The sequence below is a fragment of the Saimiri boliviensis genome, chromosome 13 (genome assembly GCF_048565385.1).
Source record: "Saimiri boliviensis isolate mSaiBol1 chromosome 13, mSaiBol1.pri, whole genome shotgun sequence".
NCBI classification, from domain to species: domain Eukaryota; kingdom Metazoa; phylum Chordata; class Mammalia; order Primates; family Cebidae; genus Saimiri; species Saimiri boliviensis.
The window spans coordinates 107,269,435-107,292,735 of NC_133461.1; the positions used below are offsets into that span (position 1 = coordinate 107,269,435).

Here is a 23,301-nt window from a genome sequence, read left to right on the forward strand (position 1 = left end):
GTGAGCTCCAGGTGTCTATAGGAAAAGCTAAAAAAGTAAGGCCCACCATCACTGACCTGGTGCAGGTACTATCCTCATTTCATAGCAACATTTAATCCTTGCAACAATCTTTTGCAGTAGATACTGGTTATTGTCACCATCTCACAAATGGGGAAACCGAGGCACAGAGAGTTAGGTAACTCACCTGATACCACCCTGTTCCTCACAGCGGGTAACATGGGTTTTAGCCTCCTGAGTCTGCAGGCCTGCCATGCTGTAGCAGGCAGCCCAGTCCTAAAACCCAAGCCAGGAGGTGAGGAAGGTTTCCAGGCTGCACGAAACTCTCCTGGAGGGAGCAGATCCCATTCTGAATCATAGATTCCAATGGAAGAAGGTGAAAACCTTAGAACTCATAAGGGCCTCATCGTGCTTAATAAACGAGGAACCAAGGCTGGGAAGGGGCCCCGTGAGGATTGCAGTTGGGCCCTGCTGGGAGCATCAAGCTTGGTCTTCCAGACGGCTGTGTCTCCAGTGCTGGCCACTTACGGACACAGCACAAGCAGTTTGCTTTGGTGAGAAAGCCGGGCTCAAAGCCAGGGCTCACACAGCAGGTGTGCGATGATTTCCTAAGCCTGCAGGGAGCCAGAATCCAGCACCCAGCCTGGCCTTCCACTGGCTTTACAGGGAAGCAGCTGTGCTGGATGATGGAGGGTGAGGGTGAAATGAGGGTTTACAGAAGTAGGAGGGAGTAACTGGGGAGAGAGTACACTTTTTCCTGCTAAGACAGCTGTTCCATTACATCCTGAATTACCCGATTGTCAATACCGTTAAAAAATAAAGCTTGCGGCCATGCATGGTGGCTCACACCTGTAGTCCCAGCACTTTGGGAGGCTGAGGTGGGAAGATCACCTGACGTTGGGAGTTTGAGACCAGCCTGATCATCATGGAGAAACTCCTCTCTACTAAAAATGCAAAATTAGCTGGCCATGGTGGCACACACCTGTAGTCCCAGCTAGTCGGGAGACTGAGGCAGGAGAACCACTTGAAAACGGGAGGTGGAGGTTGCGGTGAGCTGAGAGTGTGCCATTGTACTCCAGCCTGGGCAACAAGGGTGACACTTCATCTCGAAATAAATAAATAAATAAAAATAAAATAAAACTTTCTCGGTTCTGGACACTCTTAAAGGCAGTTGTAATTTTGAAGTCCATAGGTAGAGGTAGGGCAGTATTTTGTGAAGATTTGGGCCAAGACCTGCCTCCGACCTGGCCTCCTCCCTGCCGAGCTCATTGGCCTTTTCTGCCCAGAAGTCAGCCTGCAGCAGGTGAGATCCAGGACTTAGAAGCAAAGTCTGCCTTCACAGGGTAAATTGGTGGCAGCCCCCGAAGCAGCCTGCCTTACACAAGGGCGTGAACCCCAGGAGTCAGATTCTTCCTTCTCCTCACTGGTCACTGGCTTTTCTCATCTCCATGTGATTCTTTACCTTTTCTTCCTAACCTTCCTGGACTCCCAGAAATACCACAGGACCAGAAGCCAGAAGGCTCAACATCTACAGACCCGGTAACTGGGAGACACAGGGCAAGTCGGTCCCTACTGTTGAACATCAGTTTCCACATCGAGAAAATGGGACCATGGGGAGATGGATCTGCTATCCTAGTCTCACTGGTGGAGGCAGTGATCACATGAGGGCCTGAGTCCCACAGAACCTTTTACACACTGGACAAACATGCCAGAACGGGAAGCCCCAGCAAAGATGGCTAACAGGGGGCACCCCGAAGAAATGGGTGGCCATTTCTTAGGATGTTTTCTCCAAGCTAAAGGTGATGAGACATCCTATTCATGACCTTAGACCCTAATAATCAGCTGTTCAATCAATGAGTGCATAAACGCACCAAAACCAGTTAAGGATGCATGCATCTGAAATCAACAAATACCCACTGAGCTTTCATTATGTGCCAGCTGTTGTCATGGGTTTACTTTGTATGAAATGCAAAGACTAAATCATCTTCATGTTCTGATGTAAAGGCAATAAAGAGGCAAATAACTGTAATTCAAGGCAGAGACACTGGGAGGAAAGGAAAAAAATACAGTACGCATTCAAAAGGAGAAAAACGCGACCTCATTGGAAGGTCGGGAAAGGTTCACTAGCCTTGACACACGGACAGAATTCCAAACTGTGTCACCACGAAAGCAGGTCCCAGGCTAAAGCTATTAAGGCAGGCGATGCAGGATTTGGAGGGAGCAGTAAGACCAAAGCACAGGTATAAGTGGAAGTGGACACTAAACAAGGAAAATGTGATCAGATCCCAAGAACAGAGGTTTCCAAACATCGGCTGAGGATGCTAGATTTACTCTCAGGAAAGGAAAGAGCGTTGGGTTCTTCCAGGCACTGACTGACAAAACAGATTCCTTTTGCAGAAGAGCAAGTGATCAATTACAGTTTCAATTAATCACCCCCTGCCTGAACATAACTTTCTGCGACCTGGTACAAACACTCTGTCCCACGTGAGCCAGTCACTAGCTCCTGAAACCTAGCGATCATCACGTACTAGATGGGATTAGCAGTACCCAGATCACAGAGTTGTTTGGGAATTAACTGTGACAAGAGCTATGCAAGTATCTGGCTTGAAGATGTGTCTTTTTGTCCAAAGTACACGAACAACTTTTTTTTTGGTAGGGACTTACTTGCAATACAGATAAACCTGAAATGAGGAAATACATTCCGGAATTATCTAGCTGACTAAGACTCCATGTCACAGGTTAGAATTTCAGGGGTGGGAGGCAGTGGCTTGCCAAGGCTGCACGGTCAGTCCCCCAGACCACTGAGTCCAGAGCCCAGGCCTGCTGACCCCAAGTGTCCTCTCTCTTGTTGCTGGCTGGCTTCTCAGAAACCAAACATCAGCCTATGGGAGGCTGAGCAAGCAGATCTCTTGAGCCCAGGAGTTCAAAACCAGCCTGGACAACATGGTGAAACCCCATCTGCACACACACACACACACATACAGAGAGAGAGAGAGAGAGAGAGAGAGAGAGAGAGAAAGAGAGAGAGAGAGATAAGAAATAAAAAAAAATAGCTGGGAGTGGTGGCACCTGCCTGTGGTCCTAGCTTCTCAGGAGGGTGAGGTGGAGTCTGGAAATCTGTTGAGTCTGGGAGGTTAAGGCTACAGTGAGCCATGATCAGGCCACTGCACTCCAGCCTTGGTAACAGAGAAAGACCCTGTCTCAAAAATAAGTAAAGAGAAGTTCCCCATCCTTGGCAGGGTTTCCCCGTCACGGTGGCCGAGCCCTGTGTCTGCTGTCCTCCTCGCCCCGTTTTTCAGGGCCAGCTGCAATGCACTTTGCTAGTTCCTGACACGGATGGTTCTGAGGGTCTGTGTCCTCTGTCCACAGTGCTTGTAGCCCCCCCTCTCCCTGCACCACTCCTTTTGTCTGGACAGCTTCTGTTCCACTTTTTAAATCTCAGCTTCAACACCCCAAGCTCTGAAGGGACTTCCCTCACACCCAAATGATGTCAGGACCCTCGAATCACGTGAATACCACTCGTGGGCTGCTCCTGCAAGATTTAACACCTCACAATTATTTGATGCTTGTATGCCGTGCTTAGAATGAGAGTCGTCTCTGTCTTGCCCATCTGTGTGTGTGTGTGTGTGTGTGTGTGTGTGTGTGTGTGTGTGTCTGTGTTGTTTGTTTTTATTGCCAGGCACAGCACTGATAAAAGTCCTTCCAGGTCTACTGTTGATTGACAGGAGGCAACATGTTCACCACATCCCTGAGTCCAAGTCTTTCCTCTACGGGCTTTGACTCTGAAGAGTCCCTTGGTGACTGTGGACAAAGAGCTAAAGTGGGCTGCAGGGAGGAGTGTAGGATTGGTCTGCCCTCCTCACCCTGAAGAGCCTAGCAAGTGTGCAACCCCGTGAATTATCACGAGGCTAGCTCCCCTCCACCCTCCCCTCCACTTGCAACAGACCCTGGCAGGCAGGACCCTTAGCCTCTTCCCTCCTTCCAGATAATTCCTGTTCTGGTGCATTAGCCAGGGTTCTCCGGAGAAACAGAACCAAAAGCAAGTTCCTAAACAGATGGAAAGATGCTTCTTAGGAGGGACTGGATCCTGTGACAATGGAGGCTGAGGAATCCCACTGCCTGCGTCTGCAAGGCAGCAGGAAAGCTGGAGACGTCATGCAGTCCAAGCCTGAGGGCCTGAGCACCAGGGCAGTCTACGGGGCAAGGCTTGGCCTGAGTCTGAAAGCACCTAGAAGTTCCAGTGTCCTGGGCAGGAAAGGATGGGTGTTCCAGCTCAAGAAAGGAGAGCCAGTTTGCATCTTTGTTCTACTCCTGCCTCCAAGAAATTGCACAATGCCCACCCACACTGGTAAGTGCACATTTCTTTACTACAGATTCAAAAGCCAACCTCTCTCCAAAGCACCGGCAGACACACCCAGAAAGAATGTGTTACCAGCTGTCTGAACATAGCCCACTCAGGTTGATAAATAAAATGACCCATCACACCTGGGTCCTACCCCACTTCCTGTGAGGTTGAATCCTCCACACCATGCAGGCTGTTGACCAACATGGTCTCATCTAACTCCAACCACAGCTTTCGACTCTTCAGAGGAGGGAAGAGTCTCAGGATAGTCACAAACTGCCCCAGGTCACACTGAGAGAGCAGGAATGCCAACATGTTTTTCTGCCACCAGAGTCCTGCTGTGTCATTAAGATTTGATTCCGTGGCTTTGCAGGCTCCAAGGATAACACGTCCAGCATTCCCTAGTCACTCTGCAAGTTCCCTTTAAATGCCACTTCCGCAACAGTGCCTTTCCTAAGCTCCATGAGAACCAGTCACTCTTCCCCTCAGCTCCCAGAGGGGACTTCTAGAGCCACTGTTGATCTAGCCAGTGGCACGACTGGTTTCTCTGGTGCCCCCATAAGCCTGTGAGCTCCTTGGGGACAGGAGCCAGTTCTTCATCTCTGCTTTCTCCAAATCTAGCCCAGCCTTTGCATACAGAAGATGCTTATTACTAACATGGGTTGAATATTATAAATCAAAGGGCAATGTACCTAACCTACTCACATCTGTTTCTTTTTCTGGGAAGAAGGGATAAATAATTCTTGCACAACCTGCTTCACAGGGTTGGCGTAAAATTGGAAATGAGAGGAGGTGTTGCCATTACTTAAAAATACCACTGAATATAAGATTCAGAATTCATTATCTACTTTTCAGAGGGGAATCAGGAGAGGGGGAGAGAAGACCACATTAGTTATTTGCATCAATTATGAGATTCACCTTAACATCACAATGTTAAATTTGAAAAAGCGTACATTTACAAATCCTAGAAATACATTAAGGTGTGTAAAAGCACAAAGTAGTGGCATTTTGTGTTGTGGTCACTGGCGGGGGGGGGGGGTTATTAAGAAGATAGATCCTAGAGCCTTATTATTGAAAATTCTGATGCAAGGGTGATTTTGTTTCGGTAAGGAATCACCAGGTGATTCTGATGGGCTGCCTGGTTTGGAAACTGGTCCCTAAAAAGACGTAAAATTCGCCCTCTTCTTTTAAAAAGGAGGAAACTGGAGGTGGCGGACAACCCGTAGCTTGTCACAGGTCAGGCACACGCGTTCCACCAAAACCCTGGCTCCAGCTTTGCCTCCCACTCTTCTTTGGAGCGTCCCACCAGGCCACTGCAACCCCTTCTGGCTGCGGCTCAGGCTTTGCCGAATGCTGATGACTTCGGCCAATTCTGGACTCCTGACATCACTGGCTGTTCTCATTTCTGCAAAGCCAACGAACAAACCATTCACAGGAAAAAGCTGGTTACCGCAGGAAGCAGTTTGGGGGGATTGCAGATGAGAGCTGACAGTTGCACACACAACATTGGTTTTACATTTTTTAGGGTCTAGCAACCCTTTTACTTCAGACCCAAGACAAACCAGATGAACACAGGATCCCTTGAGTTGCTGAAATGCTTCCAAATGCCTTTGTTTTCAACAAGGTTTAAACAGTATGAAACAACCCGGCTGGCATTTGGCAGAGGACCACCATGATTCCCCTTGGTGTGAAACAAAAGGAAGTGCCCGGAAGTCAAGGAGCTTGGAGAGCCGTAAGAAGGCTCAGATTTTTTGGTTTGCTTTTACTCATTTGTCTTATTTTTAATTGGCACATAATAATTATATGTATTTATAGGTTGCACTGTGATATTGACATATACACACCTTGTGTTAAGATCAGTAAGCCAGACACAGAGAGACAAATACCACCTGATCTCAGTCACATGCAGAAACTAAAAAGTGGATCTCACAAAAGTACAGAGGAGAATAGCCTTACCTGAGACTGGGGAGGGGAGGGGAAGGTGGCAAGGGAGAGGGGAGGGAGAGGTGGGGAAGGGAAGGGGAGGGGAAGGTGGGGAGGGGGAGGTAGGGAGACAGAGGGGAAGGGAGGTGGAGAGGGGGAAGTGGGGAAGGGGAGGTCGGGAGGGGGAGGTGGGGAGGGGAGGGGTTGGTTAACAGGTGAAACGTTACAGCTAAACAGGAAGAAAACTTCTGGTGCTCTACTGCCCAGTGGGGTGATTATAGCTGACGCTGATGTATTATATATTTCAAAATAGCTAGATTCTGAGATTCTGAGAAACTAGGGCCAGGCTTAGGGGTGAAGAAGGACTGTTCAGCCTCTCAGGCAGCACCACGCACCCCAGCCAAGTAGGAGTGTGCGGGTCCAGTGCCAGGACAGACGCAGGAACAGTCACTTCACTTCAGAGGCTCAGGGAAGCCTCTGATTGTCCCTCTGTTAGCTTTCACGGGGTCACGTTGAATGAATCCGTTTATGCTCTGCAATTAGCTTCTGTATCTGTAAGTCATCTAATTATGTTGAACTCGATTCGTTCTGCTTTTCCTTTATTTTAACTGCCAGAAACTGTCTGTTACAGAAAAGCCATTCAGGAGGCCTGGACTGTGGGAGAAATGGCTACGGCTATAATGTGGGCTGGGGTGCAGAGCCAGCCTTGGTGGTACCAGTGGAACCCCTAAGTCCCAGGGACTCCCAGAACCTCCCTGGGGTAGACACCGGAGGTATCCTTCCAGCTACCATCCTGATGGGTGGTAAATGGTGATTCTGGGCATCACCGGGCAGAGCTGATCTCCCTGCTTGGCTCAGAGTTCTCCAGGCAGAGGTGTGTTCTCAGTCCCATCTGTCAGAGCGTGGCTTGCAACTACCTGAGACGTATAGGCTGGTCATGACTGTACATGCTGCCCTTTACCAAGAGTGTTTGTACTGCCGTGGGGACATCATCCAACACTCGGTTCTGGGAAGAATGTTAGAGGCATTGCAACACGTCCTGGGAGGATTGCTGGGGAGCGGGGGTGGACATCAGGAGCATCCATGCACCTCTCTGCCGCCTCTAAGGCTTTTTCTATTAGGTATCAGAATGGGATGTGGATCTAGATCGAAAAGAGAGGCTGCCAAGTGAAGCCTTTTTCTGAATCGTAGAATTACTAATGACTTTGTGTTTCTTCAGAGTGTATATAATGTCTCCAACCTGGCTAACAAAAAGGCTGTTATGTGAATTATGAATTATAATACCGATGTCACTGTAGGAATCAGTCAGTGTAGTGGGAGAAACTACAGGAAAAGGGAGTCGAGCCTTCTGAAAGGTCAGAAGGCTCTGCAAAGCTCCAGGGGAGACTAGCTGAAGGCAGCTCTTCTATAACTCTGAGGCAGAGGGCAAGGAGTGGGTACAAGGCAGTGCAGGGGAATTTTTCTTAAACAGGCTTGTTTACTTATGCTGACCAGGAGCTGATCGTTGATGATCCTTGCCCTTGACGTTCCTGGAAAGGGGAACAATAAATGTTAACGACCTGCAGCCGGTGTTTGCTCCAGGCTTTTGGCATTATGCCTGTGTTGAATAAAAGCTCCAGCTTCTTGAGGCTGCACTTTAGCCACTAGACTCAGGCAGCCCCCCAGCTGCTCTTACACTGCATACCTGTGTCTGAGAACTCCTTTCATCTGTCGCTCGGTCAGGGTCTGTGGGATGGACCCGGCATGTCACTCTTTGTTACACTTTGCCCTCATATTTCAGAAAGGAATTGAAATAGAAATTATCTGTAAATAGGATTTGCTTCTCAAGAAATCCTTTGAAACCCTTTGAAGGCACCAAGCACCTGCAGATTCATAGTGTGAGTCTGAGCCTCTTGCATCACCTCCTTAAGGTACACTGACATCATACACGCATGTTATCTCCAGTGTGGCCCAAACAGGCATGGAGAACCAGGGTTCTACTGCTGGTTCCCTTTGGAGCAGTGTTGCTCAGTAAGGCCACCGCTTGGGTCAGACGCCCATCCCTGGACCTATCATTTTTGACTAGAAGGAGTGGATGATGTGATTATACTCAAAATAGAAGAGACTGAAATATTTTATTACACTGAGCAATTCTATCCTGCAGAACAAACAGAAAAACATAAGCCAGGTTGAATGATAAAGTGGAGAACACATTGGTAATGTACATGACGCATGTCAGCACTGATTTCAAAGAACAAAAACATCTGCAAAACAATTTTTTAAAATGATCCAATGGTCATTTGACGAAACTGACCAAGGCAATGCAATGCAAACAAAATAGCAGAGAAACAACGAGATGCACGGATCCACCCTTCCCCAAGTCACCAGGCACCACAGCGCTTCCTGCTCCGACCACGCTCCTCGAAAGTGGCCTCCGGGCTACACGTTAAGGAATATCCATTTCCCATCCTTCTTCCAGGGTGTCGGGCAATTGCTGTAATATGACCTACCACTCATGGACAATTTCTGCTCTCTGTGCCCTGCGTTCCACATTTCTGTTCATTTTCTCATCTAATAATCACGACATCTAAAAAAATGGAGAGTTCTCTTTTCTTATACAGAAGACAAGGATGTTGACGACCGCTCAGATGACTCTTCAGTGGCTAGGATAGGATTCCAAACTGGTCCTGTCTGGTTCTTTCCTCTGCCAGGGCCTCTCAACCTTGGCACAATTAACACTAGGGGCTGGATAGTTCTTTATCACAGGAGGCCAGCCTGTGCCTTGTAAAATGTTTAGCGGCGTCCCTGACCTCCAGTGACCAGATGCTCATAGCGTCCCATGCCAAGCTGCAGCAGAAGTGTCTCCAGACGTCACCAAAGTCCCCTGAGTGGCAAAATCACCCTCGGTTGAAAACCACTGCTTTCAACTATGTTTTTAACCCAGCTGCCCTAATTCCATCCCAGATCCACAACAAGAAACCCAGTGATCCTCTGGAGCAGGACTTGATGTCACTTTTAGACCCCAGAGTTCAAAGCCCTGTAACTCAATGTTACACAGATTTTAAAAGCATATACAGGAAAATACATGGATATAATAACCTTAGTTTTAAAAAAATTATCTTTTGTTTTTACCCTAAGCAAACCAAAACTTAATAATAATATGACAACTTGATTATATAAAAGGTTTGGGGTTTTTAAATATATAAATCCTCTTATTGTGACTTACTTGGACTGTTCATGACGTGGTCAGACTTTCTGATTTGTTCTGAATGTCCTTCCTTTTTAAACAACCAATTATTTCATTTTAGGACTAAATTTACCATACAAGATCCTTTCTTATATACAATTATTTCTCTTTAAGTTTTTTTACTTCGAAAAAACAAGTTCTTAATTTTTATAACTTTGTTTACAGTTTTTAAATTTCCTGGTTCCTTTTACCTTGTTTTATATGTAACCTTTAAATAAGCTTTGAATTAGACAAAATTGTTCACCTTTTTTTGTTTGTTTTTTTAGAAGATACCCCCACTTTTTTTATTTAGCAAGAATGTTTTCCTACAATATATATATTTTTGGAAAATACCCAAATAATGAAATATCTATTATTTAATTTAATATTGCTTTATATTATAAATTATGACCAGTTTGTCTACAAGTATTTCTCCCATCACATTTACTTAGATTATTTATGAAAACTGTGACAGTCATGAGTTAAAGTTGTGAAACCACCACGCAAAATTATAACTAATACAGTGAAAAAGAGATCTGACCTAACGGGTTCCATCTTGCTCACAAGCTCCCACTTGCCCTTGTTCATTTCTGGGCATAGCCCGAACTAACTTTGGGAAGAAATTCAGTTCTTGGTTTGACTCTGAAACAAAATTGATAACAGTCCTTTCAAAAACAGAACCCCTTCTTGCCTGGGGTCCACTCTGCCTTCCCAAGACTAACAAATTAGCTGCAAGATTAGAAATTGCAGCTTAGGGGGTCCTATAGCTTCTGGCTCCAAGAGTCTGAACCTCCCCAAATTGCCCCTGGGGTCACATCACTATTGTAAACCTCAGATTAGTGCTTGAGACACGTGTCAGACCCTGCACCCCATGGATCAGCTGACACGACCCGGACCGGTGATCTGGCCCAGTGAGTTCTGCCATCACACCCAGGAACAGAAGATGGCAAGAAAACTCACGTGGACCCTCTCTGATTCCATCTCCAACCTGGCCAACCAGCACTGCCCACTTCCCAAGCCCCTACCTGCCAAATTGTCTTTAAAAACTCACATCCCTGAATGCTCGGGTAGACTGATTTGAGTAATAATAAAACTCTGATTTCCTGTACAGCTGGCTCTGTGCGAATTACTCTTTCTCCATTGCATTTCCCGTCTTGATAAATTGGTTCTGTCCAGGTGGCAGGCAAGGTGAACCCACTGGGCGGTTACAGTACCTTTCATAGATTTATAAAACCTCCATCCCTTTTTTTCCTATCTTGGACTTTCCGATTCCTGATAACGTATTTCATAACCCTAGGCAGTTGTCAGCTGAACAGCCTTAAATTTGCACATGTAAAGGAAACAACTCAGGTGAAAATCAAATAGTACAATTTACATCATAAAGCAGAGAGAGAAAAGTCTGGTGGTGCTAGAGGGAGACACTTTTATTTTTCTTTGAGCCAAATTAAACAGAAAATTAAACTACACTCTTGCTTAAAAACCCAAGAGTAGCCTCTGTTGCAATAACTATTTTAGTCACACACACAAAAAGTCAGGTGAAAACATAATTCAGTCAACTGAGAAGAAAAAGAAAAAGAAGAACTTTTGCTCCAAAAAAAGGCAAGGTCTTAGGAGAGAAAAACAAATAACAACAAAAGACAAGACATGAAGGCCTTTCAAATACAAACCTGCACACACACACACACACACACACACACACACACACACACATCTTGGATATTAACCTTTCAATTAAGCTGACATTTAACCATTGAGCTCCTTTAAAATAATTTTTTTAATCTTATTACCCTATTTTAGCTAGGGCAAAATGCTGCTAAACTGACAATGATCACACAAATTACATGATTTCTGAGCGTTCTAAGTATAAGCAGAAATTAATACCAGCTGGTTGTTAAATACTAACTTTAGTCATTTAAAAGGAATTTGCAAGACAGTATGCCAAACCAATTTCTTACCTAGTGATGGGTCTGAGGCTACAGACTGTTCTCTACCATCCTAGAAGCGGGGGCAGGGGGAGGGGGCAGGGGGTGGGGAAAAGCAAACCTCATTTTCCCTGTTGGAAGCCAGCTCAAACTCCGTAAAGGAATTACCTGCCTTTTACTGTCATAGAGGCAGGAAAACTTGCCTTCCTGTTGGAAGCAAGTCAAACTCCAAACAAAGGAGTTGTACAGCAAAATAAACTTTAGATCTCAACCTAATCTGGGCAGATAAGGGATGCCCTGGAGGATCAAGAATTGCTCTCAGACCTCAGCAAACTGTCCTCTTGATTTCAGCCATAAAGTTAGCTCATGCTGTACCAAGCACGGATAGGAGATTTGTCAAAGGTCGGGGCATCTCCACGCAGAATCCCCACGTGGTTACCAAAATGCAAACCCAAAATTTTGAGACAGGTCTCAGATAATTTAGAAAGTTTATGTTGCCCCGGTTGAGGCCTATCCCATGACAGAGCCTCAGGAAGTCCTGACAATGTGTGCCCAAAGTGCTCGGGGTACAGCTTGGTTTTAAACATTGACATGAGACATCAATCAATATGTTAGAAGTACATTAGTTCTGTCCAGAACGGTAGAGACAGCTCAAAGCAAGCCCCCACATGCCAACTCCGGGCTTTCAGGTCACGGGTATGTGAGAGACAGATGATTATATTCTTTTTTTTCTTTTTTTGAGACGGAGCGTGGCTCTGCTGCCCAGGCTGGAATGCAATGGCCTCGGCTCACTGCAACCTCCGTCTCCCAAGTTCAAACGATCCTCCTGCCTCAGCCTCCCAAGTAGCTGCCATTACAGGTATGTGCCACCACGTCCAGCTAATTTTTGGATTTTTAGTACAGACGGGGTTTCGCCATGTTGGCAGGGTGGGTCTCCAACTCCTAACCTCAGACGATCCACCCTCCTTGGCCTACCAGAGTACTAGGATTATAGACGTGAGCCTCTGTGCCCTGACTGGTTGCATTCATTTGAATTTATGATAAGTCTTTTCAAAAGAGGCAATAAGAATACAAATCTATCTCTGGGAGCAAAAAGATGAATAGAAGAGGAGGCAGATTTGCCCTCAGCAGTTCCCAACTTGAAGAGGCCAAAGACATTTTTCTTTCACAACCTTACTGAACCCACACTGGGTGTAATAACCTGGAAGGCCTCCCCAGGAGGCAGTCAGCACAGAGGCTTTCCAGGCTATTACACCAGGTTTTCCATTTACCAGCTGGGTGACCTTGGGCAGTTTATTTCAATTCTCTGCAACCCAGTGTTTTTCTTCTCTAACGTGAGGATAATATTGCCTGGTCAAAGAATCATAGTGTTGGTTCGAGAAGACAGAAAGAAAGGGCCATAAAAACAGGGGTGGGATCCTGTAGCTAGCTCATTGAGGCAGCTCACAGGGGGGTGTTTGGGCGCAACTTGAAAGAGGATGAGCCACGTCTCACCCAAAAGCAGCAAGGAGACCAACGTTTCAGTTCTTCCTTTTCTCTTGCCGCAAGGTCACTGCTCCCAGGTCAGACATAGCTCAGCCTCTTCCAAGTCTCTCTTAAGCTTCTTAACCATTCCTCCCAAACCCCCTCTGTTAACTGCCAAAATAAGCTAGCTACAGGATCCCACCTGATGTCTTTCTGTCCCTTTCTTTCTGTCTCTCTGAATATATTTCTCTCTATCTCTACCTCTCTCCGTCTATTTTCATTTCTGTCTCTGTCTGTTTCTATCTCTCTGTTTCTCTGTGTCTCTCTACTGTCTCTCTGCCTCTGTTTCTGTTTGTCTCTGTCCATCTTTCTGGTTCTCTGTCTTTAGCTGGCAGGGGTGCAATGGGAGTATATGGCAGGTGCATGTTTGGGTGCAGAATGACATTCTGCCAGGGGTGGAGTGGCTGAGGGTCTGTCCGCTCTGGGTGTGTCATGCTAAGTGGCTGCAGCATGGGGTTCTCATGAGACCAGCATGATGGTGTAGGGTGGATGCCATTCCTGGAAGCTGAGCCTCGAGCTGGTTTCTCCAGCAACTCCACCCCACTCCCCAACCCTCTGCCAACCCTGCCCATATCCTCCAGATAAACTCTTCCCTTCCTTGATCAGCGAGAGCCAGCTTGTGCTGCTTGCAAGTAAGCCACTGAGACACCAGGAAAGCTGCTCACAGAATTACAATGAAAATCAGTGATAAAATGTTTCTTCCATCTTTAGAATCAAGGAACACCCCCTGACCTCCAAGGGCCACACTGGGCTCACTTTCTGAGGAGTGCCATTCAGAAACTTCCCAGGAACCGAGAAAGGAGAAAGGTTGGTCCATCGAGGACAGTGTTCTGCATAAGCGGAGAGACGAGACGGTAGCCTCGGCCAGGGGAAAGCACTTCATTACAACCAGCTCTGCTTTTGCAAGGGAAGAGGGTGAAGTTTGAGGTTGTCTTGCAGGAAGACAATCAAACTAAAGAGACCAACACCAGCTTAGAGCCGGGTGGCCCCCTCCTCAGAGCTTCCCTGTGGCCTCTCCTCCATGGGCCCCAAAAGGAGGGAGTCCAGCGTGAGCACCCTTTTCCAGAAACCCCATCAGAACTGCCTAACTTAGAAAAGCAAACAGGAGGAGCTGGCACCAGGGCTCCAGGCTGAAAGCTAAATCTGGCGGCAGCCAGATGGAGACAGTGTGCCATGTGACTGCCGACTGCTCAGGGCAAATGACACCAGGGGTTGGCAATTAGAAGTTCAGCCCGGACTGCGGCACCTCCCTTCAGCTCCGTCGACGAGGTTGTGCAATCTACCAGTCCTATAAATACAGCGTCACTCCAGCCTCTGGAAGCCTCTGTCACCTCAACCTCCAAAGGAGCTGCTCCTCCATTCCTGAAACCTGGGTCCTGCCTGCCAGTCGCCATGAGAACTTCCTACCTTCTGCTGTTTACTCTCTGCTTAGTTTTGTGTGACATGGCTTCAGGTAAGCTCCAGTACCTGCTAGAGTTTCCCATCCCCAGGGTTGGGGACACTGGGCTGATGTGAGCCTCGGATGGCTGCCTCCATGTCCCAAGGGACGAGGGACAAGCAGCAGGAGAGCATCCATGGTTGAGTGGCCTATAGTTGGCAGAAGGCAGCTGGCAAGGCCTGCCAAGCCTTGAGAGTCTGCGAGCAGCCAAGGAATGAGCCTGGCAGGGACACGGAGCTAGTCACAGGCAGCTGCCTGCATCCTCGTCCTGGACACAAAGACAGCATCCTACGTGGATGAGAGGGCCTCTTCCCCTGCAAGACAGTTCTCCACACTGAGAGCCAGCTTCCTCAGACCAGGTCACTGGGTGCAGCCTCCCGGGATGCCCTGCTACAGGTGAGGCACTGCCGCCCCACCCACCAGGCCAGCTCAGCCGGTGCCTTGGACTCACCTCATGTGCAGGCAGGGAGGGTCCACAGACGGTCCTCTCCCTCTCCTGAGAAATGCATCCATGTTCTCCAGGCTAGGGGTCTCCCCAGTCAGTAGGAGGGGGCTTCCAGTGAACCAGCTGGATGTCAGCTTCTCTGGGCCAAAGTAGCCATGACCTTGATGTGAGGGGAGACACTGCAGGAGATTATCGGGGACACGTTTGATCCCAGCCCTCTCCCTCACTCACACAAGCCACGTGGTGCTAAACTTTGGTTTATTCATCTGCAGGATGAGGGGGCTGAGGTGGATGACTTTAAAAGCACTCCGGTTTGGAAAGTCTCTGTAAGTTCCTATTGTAAGTTACTCTAGGCCATCACTGTAGCTAACAGATAAGCCTAATTTACTCCAATTATGCCTCAGTTTTTCCATCTGAAAACTGACATGCAGAGCTTTTCATGCTGCCAGTGGCTACCACGGGTTTTTTTTTTTGGTTTTGGGTTGTTTGTTTTTTAAGACAGGGTCTTGCTCCGTCACCCAGGCTGGAATGCAGTGGTGTGATCTCAGCTCACCACAGCCTCTGCCTCCTGAGCTCAAGCCATCCACCCACCTCAGCCTCTCAAGTAACTGCAACAACATGCATGCACCACCACACCTGGTGTGTGGTGAATTCTTTCATTTTTATTTTTTGGTATAGATGTGGTCTTACTAGGTTGCCCAGGCTCTTCTCAAACTCCTGGGCTCAAGTGATCCTCCTACCTCAGCTTCTCAAAGAGCTGGGCCTACAGGTGTGAGCCACTGCACCCAGCCTATCTTTGTTTGTTTTTCTTTTTTAAAGAATAGAAACTATAACTTCATGCCATGTAGTAAAAGTAGATGCTGTTTAATTATACCTGTATTTCAGTTTGGGGTGTGTGCATATGCTTTTACCGAGTAGTATTGAGAAATTTCTTTCTTACAGTGGTTCAGTCCAAAATCAAGAGTTTGAAAGCCACTTTGTTAACACTAAGAAGTTTTATTTTCAGTCTGTTATATCCAAATGGAATTATGAGAAGCTATTCTCGAGCCTTCCCAGTCACAACTCCCTGCTTCCATCAAGAATAATCAGTCACTTGATTTTTATGGTGATAACTTTTCAGGTTCTTTATGCTTTTATTACACTAATATTCAAGTTGAATAGTATAGCTTTGTTTGTGCACAGACTTCTATTAGCCAGTAAATGCCCATATGCCTCTATTTCTACATGCTGAAAAGCTGCATTACTGGACCATAGGATATGCATATATTCCGTTGTTTTAGACAATGCCAAACTGTTTTCCAAAATTGTTTATAGCAATTTGCACTCCCACAAGCAGTGAATAAGAGTTTCTCTTGGTCAGTATCCTTGCCAACATTTGATAGCATCAATCATTTTTAAATTTTAGCCACTTAGTGGGTGTAGCAATAGCTCATCGGAGTTTTAATTTGTATTTCCCTGATAAATAATAAGTTGGGCCCTTTTATATATAGTTACTGGCAACTGGGATATTTTTTGTAAAATGCCTGTTTGTCTTTTGCTCATGTTTTCTATCAGATTATCTGTCTTTTCTTATTTATAGTTCTTAATGTATTGTCAACTATGTACATTACAAATATCTTCTCTTGCTTTGTATCTTGATTTTTCACTCTCCTAAAGGAAACTTGCCTTGAACAGAGGCTTTTATCATCATTTCAATGTAGTTGAATGTGTCATGTCTTTTTCCCTAAGGTTACTGCTGTTTGTACCTTGTTTAAGAAGACTTTCTTCATATCAAAGACATGAAGATAGTCGCCAATATTGTCTTCTAAAAGCTTATCCTTTATATATATATATATACATTTAGGCTTATAATCCATCTGGCAATGGTGTTTCTGTGTGTGTGTGTGTGTGTGTGTGTGTGTGTGTGTGTGTGTGTGTCTTTGATGTGAAGGGTCAAGTTATTTTTATTTTCCCAGTATGAATATCTGATTGTTTAGAAACAACTATTTTTTTTTTGAGACTGAATCTTGCTCTATTGCCCAGGCTGTAGTGCAGTGGCATGATCTTGGCTAACCACAACCTCTGCCTCCCAGGTTCAAGCAATTCTCCTACCTCAGCCTCCCGAGTAGCTGGGATTATAGGTGCCCACCACCATACCTGGCTAATTCTTGTATTTTTAGTAGAGACAGGGTTTCCTCATGTTGGCCAGGCTGGTCTCAAACACCTGACCTCAAGTTGTCCACTTGCCAAAGTGCTGGGATTATAGCCATGAGCCACCATGCTCAGCCCAGAACCAGCAGTTGCTAAGACTATTTTTCCCCACTGTTCTGCTGAGCCACCACTATTCTACATCAATTCTCCATGTGTTTATGAGCCTCTATTTTTTTTTTTTTTTTTTTTTTTGAGATGGAGTCTCACACTGTCGCCCAGGCTGGAGTGCAATGGCACGATCTCAGTAACTGAGTAACTGAACCTCTTTCTACACTCTTTATCTTACTTCATTTGGACATTTGTCTCTCCTTGTGCCATCAGCACACTGCCTTAATCACAGTGGCTCTACAATTAGTCTTGAAATCCAGTGAAGCAAATCTCTCACCTTTTTCCAAATGTGTCTCGACTATTCTTGGCCATTTGAATTTACAAATAAAAATTTGAATCCATTTGTCAGATTAGAATCTCTTCCCATGGCATTGGGTTGAACCAGAAGATTGATTTAAGCAAAAATAATCTTTAAGTGCTTAAACAGAGCATTTCCACTCATTTAGGTCTTCTTTATTTCAAAATGTCTTATGCCTTATGGATAGAAGTAGTACACCTATTTTCTTAGATTTTTAACTAGGTATTTGTTACTTGATGCTCTTTGACATGGTATGTTGCTTTCACATCATTTTGGCTATTGGTTGCAAATACACAGATGTAAAATGGATTTTTTTTCTTTTTTCTTTTGTATTTGGTCTCATATACAGCAAACTTGCTAATCCAGCTTGCTTAATTCCTTTTGAACTGTCTATGTATAATCATAATGTCTGCAAATAGTGATAATTTCATCTCTTCCTTTCCAGCTCATATTATTTGCTTATGTTTTTCTTATCCTGTTCCACTGGCTAGTATATGAAACACAGTGTTAAATGGAAACGGTAATAGCCATTTTTCTGGCCCCATTGCCAATCTCAAAGGCAAGGCTTTTGTTTATTATCATCGAGAGTGTTATTTTTTTTCAGGTTTTATAGTACCATTGATTAAATAAATTAGTTACAAGGTTTAAGATTTTTTTTTTTTTTTTTTTTTTTTTTTTTTTTTTTTTTTTTTTTTTGAGACGGAGTTTCGCTCTTCTTACCCAGGCTGGAGTGCAATGGCGCGATCTCAGCTCACCGCAACCTCCGTCTCCTGGGTTCAGGCAATTCTCCTGCCTCAGCCTCCTGAGTAGCTGGGATTACAGGCACGCGCCACCACGCCCAGCTAGTTTTTTTGTATTTTTAGTAGAGACGGGGTTTCACCATGTCGACCAGGATGGTCTCGATCTCTCGACCTCGTGATCCACCCGCCTCGGCCTCCCAAAGTGCTGGGATTACAGGCTTGAGCCACCGCGCCCGGCTGATTCTCTGACATCTACAAAGTGCACGTGTGTGTGTGTGTGTGTGTGTGTGTGTGTGTGTGTGTGTGGTCAGATATTCTAGCTGTTCTTTTTGGGCTGCCACTATTATTGGAAAACATAAACCTTCAGAAGCATTTAGATCACACAAACATCTCTTAAGAAGCACGTAAGAGAAACAGACATGTGCACAGTGATATTTTAACACAAGGAGGAAGGCAAATGTCACGGAAATGGTCAAGGCAAGTGCTTTTAAAAGGCCTCTAGACTGAAAGCAGCATAGACTGCTCCAGCAGGAAGGAACCTCAACATTCCAGACCAAAGGTTCTGAAAGTATGGACTCTGGACCAGAAGCTTCATCATCTGGGAGCTTATTTTAAAACGCAAATTATCAGCCCCAACCCAGACCCACTCAGATGCTGAGACTTGGAATATGATCTTGTCACCAGGTAATGAGCACAGTACCCAACAGTTAGTTTTCCAACCCTTATTCCCCTCCCTCCCTTCCCCTTTAGTAGCCCCCAGTATCTATCGTTCCCATCTTCATGTCCATGAGTACTCAGTGTTTAGCTCCCACTTCAGGTATTTGGCTTTCTTTTCCTGTGTTAATTTGCTTAGGCTATTGGCCTCCAGCTGCATTCTTGTTGCTGTAAAAGACAGTACTTTCATTCTTTTTTACGGCTGCATAATCTCCTCCATTTTAAATTTGAGAAGCTGGGGCCTAGAGAGGTTAAGTGGTTTGCCAAAGATCACACAGTAGATTAGTTTTAGAACACAGAATGTAACCAAAGTACCCTGACGCTAACTTTGCTGCAATTTCTTTTGTGTCCCATAACGTACTAGATCCTTGAAGGTAATGCCAGAAATTAGTTCTGGTTATACATCATGACACCATAGTCAACTAGCGATGTCGTAAAGTGGAGTTAGAACTGAAGTGAGGTCAGGAGGCATCCATTCTGGTAGGGGGTTGGTCTTTGACCAGCTACAAGCTCTGGGGGCATCACTGGACCTTGGTTTCTTCACCTGGGGAGAGGATCACAGAGAGGTTGAATTAACTGAGCTCTGAAGTCCATCTTGGCTCTAAAAAGCTACACCCAAATATTAAATCTGGGCCTCCTCTGCTTACTCAGCATGTATATATACCCATATATACATATTTGATTACTGAGAAGAACAATCAAGAACAAGGATGTGTAGACCTTCACGATTTCAAAGTGCTTTCAGATTTGTAAGTTCAACTGATCTCTCTAATAAGAGATGATCACCTGTAGAGTTTCCATCTTGCAGGTCAGGTTGGAGTAGGCATCCTCTAAGTATCTTCTGAGCACTGAGAGCCTCCAGCACAGACAGACTAGAGCGGAAAGTGGAGACTTTGGGGGAGGCTGGTTGGTCATGATCTTACTTGAGGTCAACATTGTGGTGTGGTTCTTAAAACACAGTACTATCTCAGACAGCATCAGTAGGCATTAACGCGAGAAACAGAATACAAGCTGGCAATCAAGAGACTGTGTTTTGTGTGAAGAAATGAGTGGCCTCGGCCCAAGATGCCTCCCTGAGTAATGGGATGGTAGCATGAGAGTTTCTCTCAATTCTCTTCCATCTCCACAGCAACACAGTTCAATAGAATGTTCTGTGGTGGTGAAAAGATTCTGTATCTGCTCTGTTCGATGAATGCAGCACTCACTAGCCACCTACGGCTTGTGAGCGTCTGCAGTGTGGCTGAGGGGATTTCAATTAATTTAAATGAGAACAGCTGCAGGAAGCGAGCGGCTGCCATATTGGATGGTGCAGCTTTGTAGCGAACAAAATGAGGGAAATGGGGCCTTTTGTGACCTTGGTTGGTGGGACACATTTAAGGGACTCTGTATCGATACCAGGCTTCAAACGTTGGGAACTCTATTGGCCAATTTAAACACATCCACAGGAGAATAAAGAGGTTTGGGAAGGGCCTGGAAAGCAGGCATTGAGGACAGTGAGCAAAGAAGAGTTTTTCTTTTTTCTTTTTTTTTTTTTGAGGCAGAGTAATTTTTCTCTTGTTACTCAGGCAGGCATGCAATGGTATGATCTTGGCTCACCGAAACCTCTGCTCTGCCTCCCGGATTACAGTGACTGTCCTGCCTCAGCCTCCCTAGTAGCTGGGATTACAGACATGTGTCACCACTTCCAGCTAATTTTGTATTTTTAGTAGAGACCGGGTTTCTCCATGTTGGTCAGGCTGGTCTTGAACTCCCGACCTCAGATGATCAACCCGCCTCGGCCTCCCAAAGCGCTGGGATTACAGGTGTGAGTTACTGCACCCAGCCAGAAGAGTTTTTCAAAAGTGGAATTACTGCAAACATCAGAAAAAACAGCTGCAGGATGGAAGTTACTGATGGGACAATTTCCATCAGTGTGAAAGCCATCTTTCCAACAGAGATCTGTGACATTAGAATATACTGTCTCCTAGGGTGGTGATGGCTTCTTGCATTAGTTTGCTCAGGCTACCAGGTTTATGGTTTAAACTGCCCATAAACAGACTGGGCGTTTTAAACAACAGAACTGTACTTCCTCAGGGTCCTGGAGGCTGGAAGTCTGAGATCAAGGTGCCGGCAGGGCTGGCCTCTCTCAGGTCTCTCTCCTTGGCTGGTAGAAGGCTGCCTCCTCCCTGCGTCCTCACACGGTCTTTCCTCTGTGCGTCTCTGTCCCAGTCTCTTCTTCTGCAAGTCATACGGATCAGAGCGCATCCCGATGACCACATTTAACTTGAATCACCTCTTTAGAGTTTCTCTCTCCAAATACAACCACTTTCTGAGGCACCGGTTAGGACGTCAACACAGAAATTTTTTTCCGAGGGGATATATTTCAGTCCAAAACACCTACCAGTGGAGGCATGCAACACGATGGCCTGATGGTCCCTGGCCAGGACTATCATAGGCGACTGCTTCCTGTGTCATGGAGCAGAAGCCTAGTCCAGAGTACTGTCTCTATTTATGAGATCTGGGATACTGCGAGAAGGGCAAAATCAATTCCAAGTAGAAAAAAAACTGTGAAAGCTTTGGAGAGTAACCACAATTTCAGCCTGGCATGAAAGGATCCTAGATTTCAGCTGAAATGGTGATGTGGGAAGTGGGGGAGCCGGAATTCAAGACAGAGGGAACAGTATAACTGAAGGCAGGGCGGGAAGGAAGTATAGGCTGTGTTCGCAGAGTGGCACCTGCTTCCACATTTCTAAAACACAGGATGTGAGTTTGAGCGTGGTGAGACAAGGCAGAAAACTTATCTGGAAAATTATCTGAATTCCCTGCACTCCTCAAATATCTCAGCTTAAGAAAAACCCACTCGGAACCCCACTGTTCACCCTTGACTTGTATTTGACCACAGCTGGCATAGCCCTGGACTGAGTAAGCTCTTCAGTCACCTCATTTCATGAGCAGCTCCCAAGATCAATCACGTGCAAATTTCTTGGAAGAGAAAACTCTCCAGTGTTTTGCAGTTATTTGTCCTGGTCTCACGAGATGTTCTCAAATCGTTGCAGCTACAAGCCATGAGTCTGAAGTGTCTGTGTTCCCTCCTTACAGGTAACACCTTTCTCACAGGCTTTGGCCGCAGATCTGACCATTACAATTGTGTCAAGGGTGGAGGGCAATGTCTCTATTCCGCCTGCCCAATAAATACCAAAGTTCAAGGCACCTGTTACCGTGGAAAGGCCAAGTGCTGCAAGTGAGCTGGGACTGACCAGAGGAAAGGACGCGGAAGCCAAATGAACTATTAATAATCATTCTTTTAATAAAGGAAAACTGTTTTTCAAGTATACATCCTTTGGCCAAAATGAATCTTGTGTCTCAATTGGAAGAGGTCAAGGAGTAGGGGGTTAGGGTGCATGGGTTGGAACATGAGACGGGTCGGACCACAAAGCTTGCCTGGAACAGGGCAGTGATGGCCCAGTCTTGAGTGATGTCACCTCCACTTTGTTTGATCCCCAAACCAATACGTGACTGAGTCTTTTTTTTTTTTTTTTTTTGACATGGAGTTTCACTCTTGTCACCCAAACTGGAGTGCAGTGACACGATCTCAGCTCACTGCAACCCCCACCTCTCAGGTTTAAGCAATTCTCCTGCCTCAGCCTCCCAAGTAGCTGGGATTACAGGCACCTGCCACCACACCAAGTTAATTTTCAGGTTTTGTTTTTATTTTTACTAGAGACAGGGTTTCACCATGTTGGCCCGGCTAGTGTTGAACTCCTGACCTCAGGTGACCCATCTGTCTCGGCCTCCCAAAGTGTTGGGATTACAGGTATGGGCCACCACACCCAGCCCCAACATGTGACTCATTCTGAGAGTCCACATAATTCAGAGGTCTTAGCAGTCTCCTCCGTGAAACAGTCCATCGGCAGAACCCAGCACTTCCATTTTTTCTCCTTCCTGGTCTTAGGGCAGTATGTTGGTTAACCTTAGCATTTGAGAATCTCCATAATGACCATAAAGATATTTCACTTAAGTTTTGCCCTTTGGTGCTCATGTTTGGGTTCCCAGATCACAATTCCTAAATCTACTGCAATGACATAACCTAGTAACATATCATTCACAAAAGTGTGTGTATGAGCCAGCTACATCTGCATTTCATTCCCTCCAGACTATTAGGCCTGCAGACACCATGTGGGTGGAGGAAAATGGGCTACCATCCTTTTTTTTTTTTTCTTCAATAAATCTCTTACAATTCCTGATGATACATACTGTGCTATTATCTCCCGAATCTGGCAACAGCAACTGTAACTTCCCCTTCCACTGTTGTAAAGCTTTTCTCGCCAGCCTCCCGTCATAGATTCAAACACAACACCCCTCTCTGCAAGGAAAATGCGGGGAGAGGAAAATTCTGGCTTATGGGGTGGATCTTCACCTCTACTCAGGTATTCTTGTAACCCAGACACAACTTGTGGTTTTCATCATGGTGCATCC

General features: G+C 45.8%; 1 protein-coding gene across 1 annotated transcript; it reads left to right on the forward strand.

Moving 5' to 3' along the window:
• The first annotated feature begins 14,155 nt into the window (after nucleotides 1-14,155).
• Nucleotides 14,156-22,159, forward strand: DEFB1 (defensin beta 1). Its single transcript, XM_039460993.2, has 2 exons — nucleotides 14,156-14,366; nucleotides 21,925-22,159. Exons 1-2 carry the CDS (start codon nucleotides 14,306-14,308, stop codon nucleotides 22,068-22,070), a joined length of 207 nt encoding a protein of 68 aa, XP_039316927.1. The 5' UTR covers nucleotides 14,156-14,305; the 3' UTR covers nucleotides 22,071-22,159.
• Nucleotides 22,160-23,301: the final 1,142 nt, after the last annotated feature.

What these genes read in the sequence shown, in the direction of transcription:
- DEFB1 (XM_039460993.2), top strand. Translation starts at nt 14,306, where the DNA reads ATGAGAACTTCCTACCTTCTGCTGTTTACTCTCTGCTTAGTTTTGTGT. An exon ending in TTTGTGTGACATGGCTTCAG is followed by an intron (nt 14,367 to 21,924) that starts GTAAGCTCCAGT and finishes CCCTCCTTACAG; the next exon opens with GTAACACCTTTCTCACAGGC.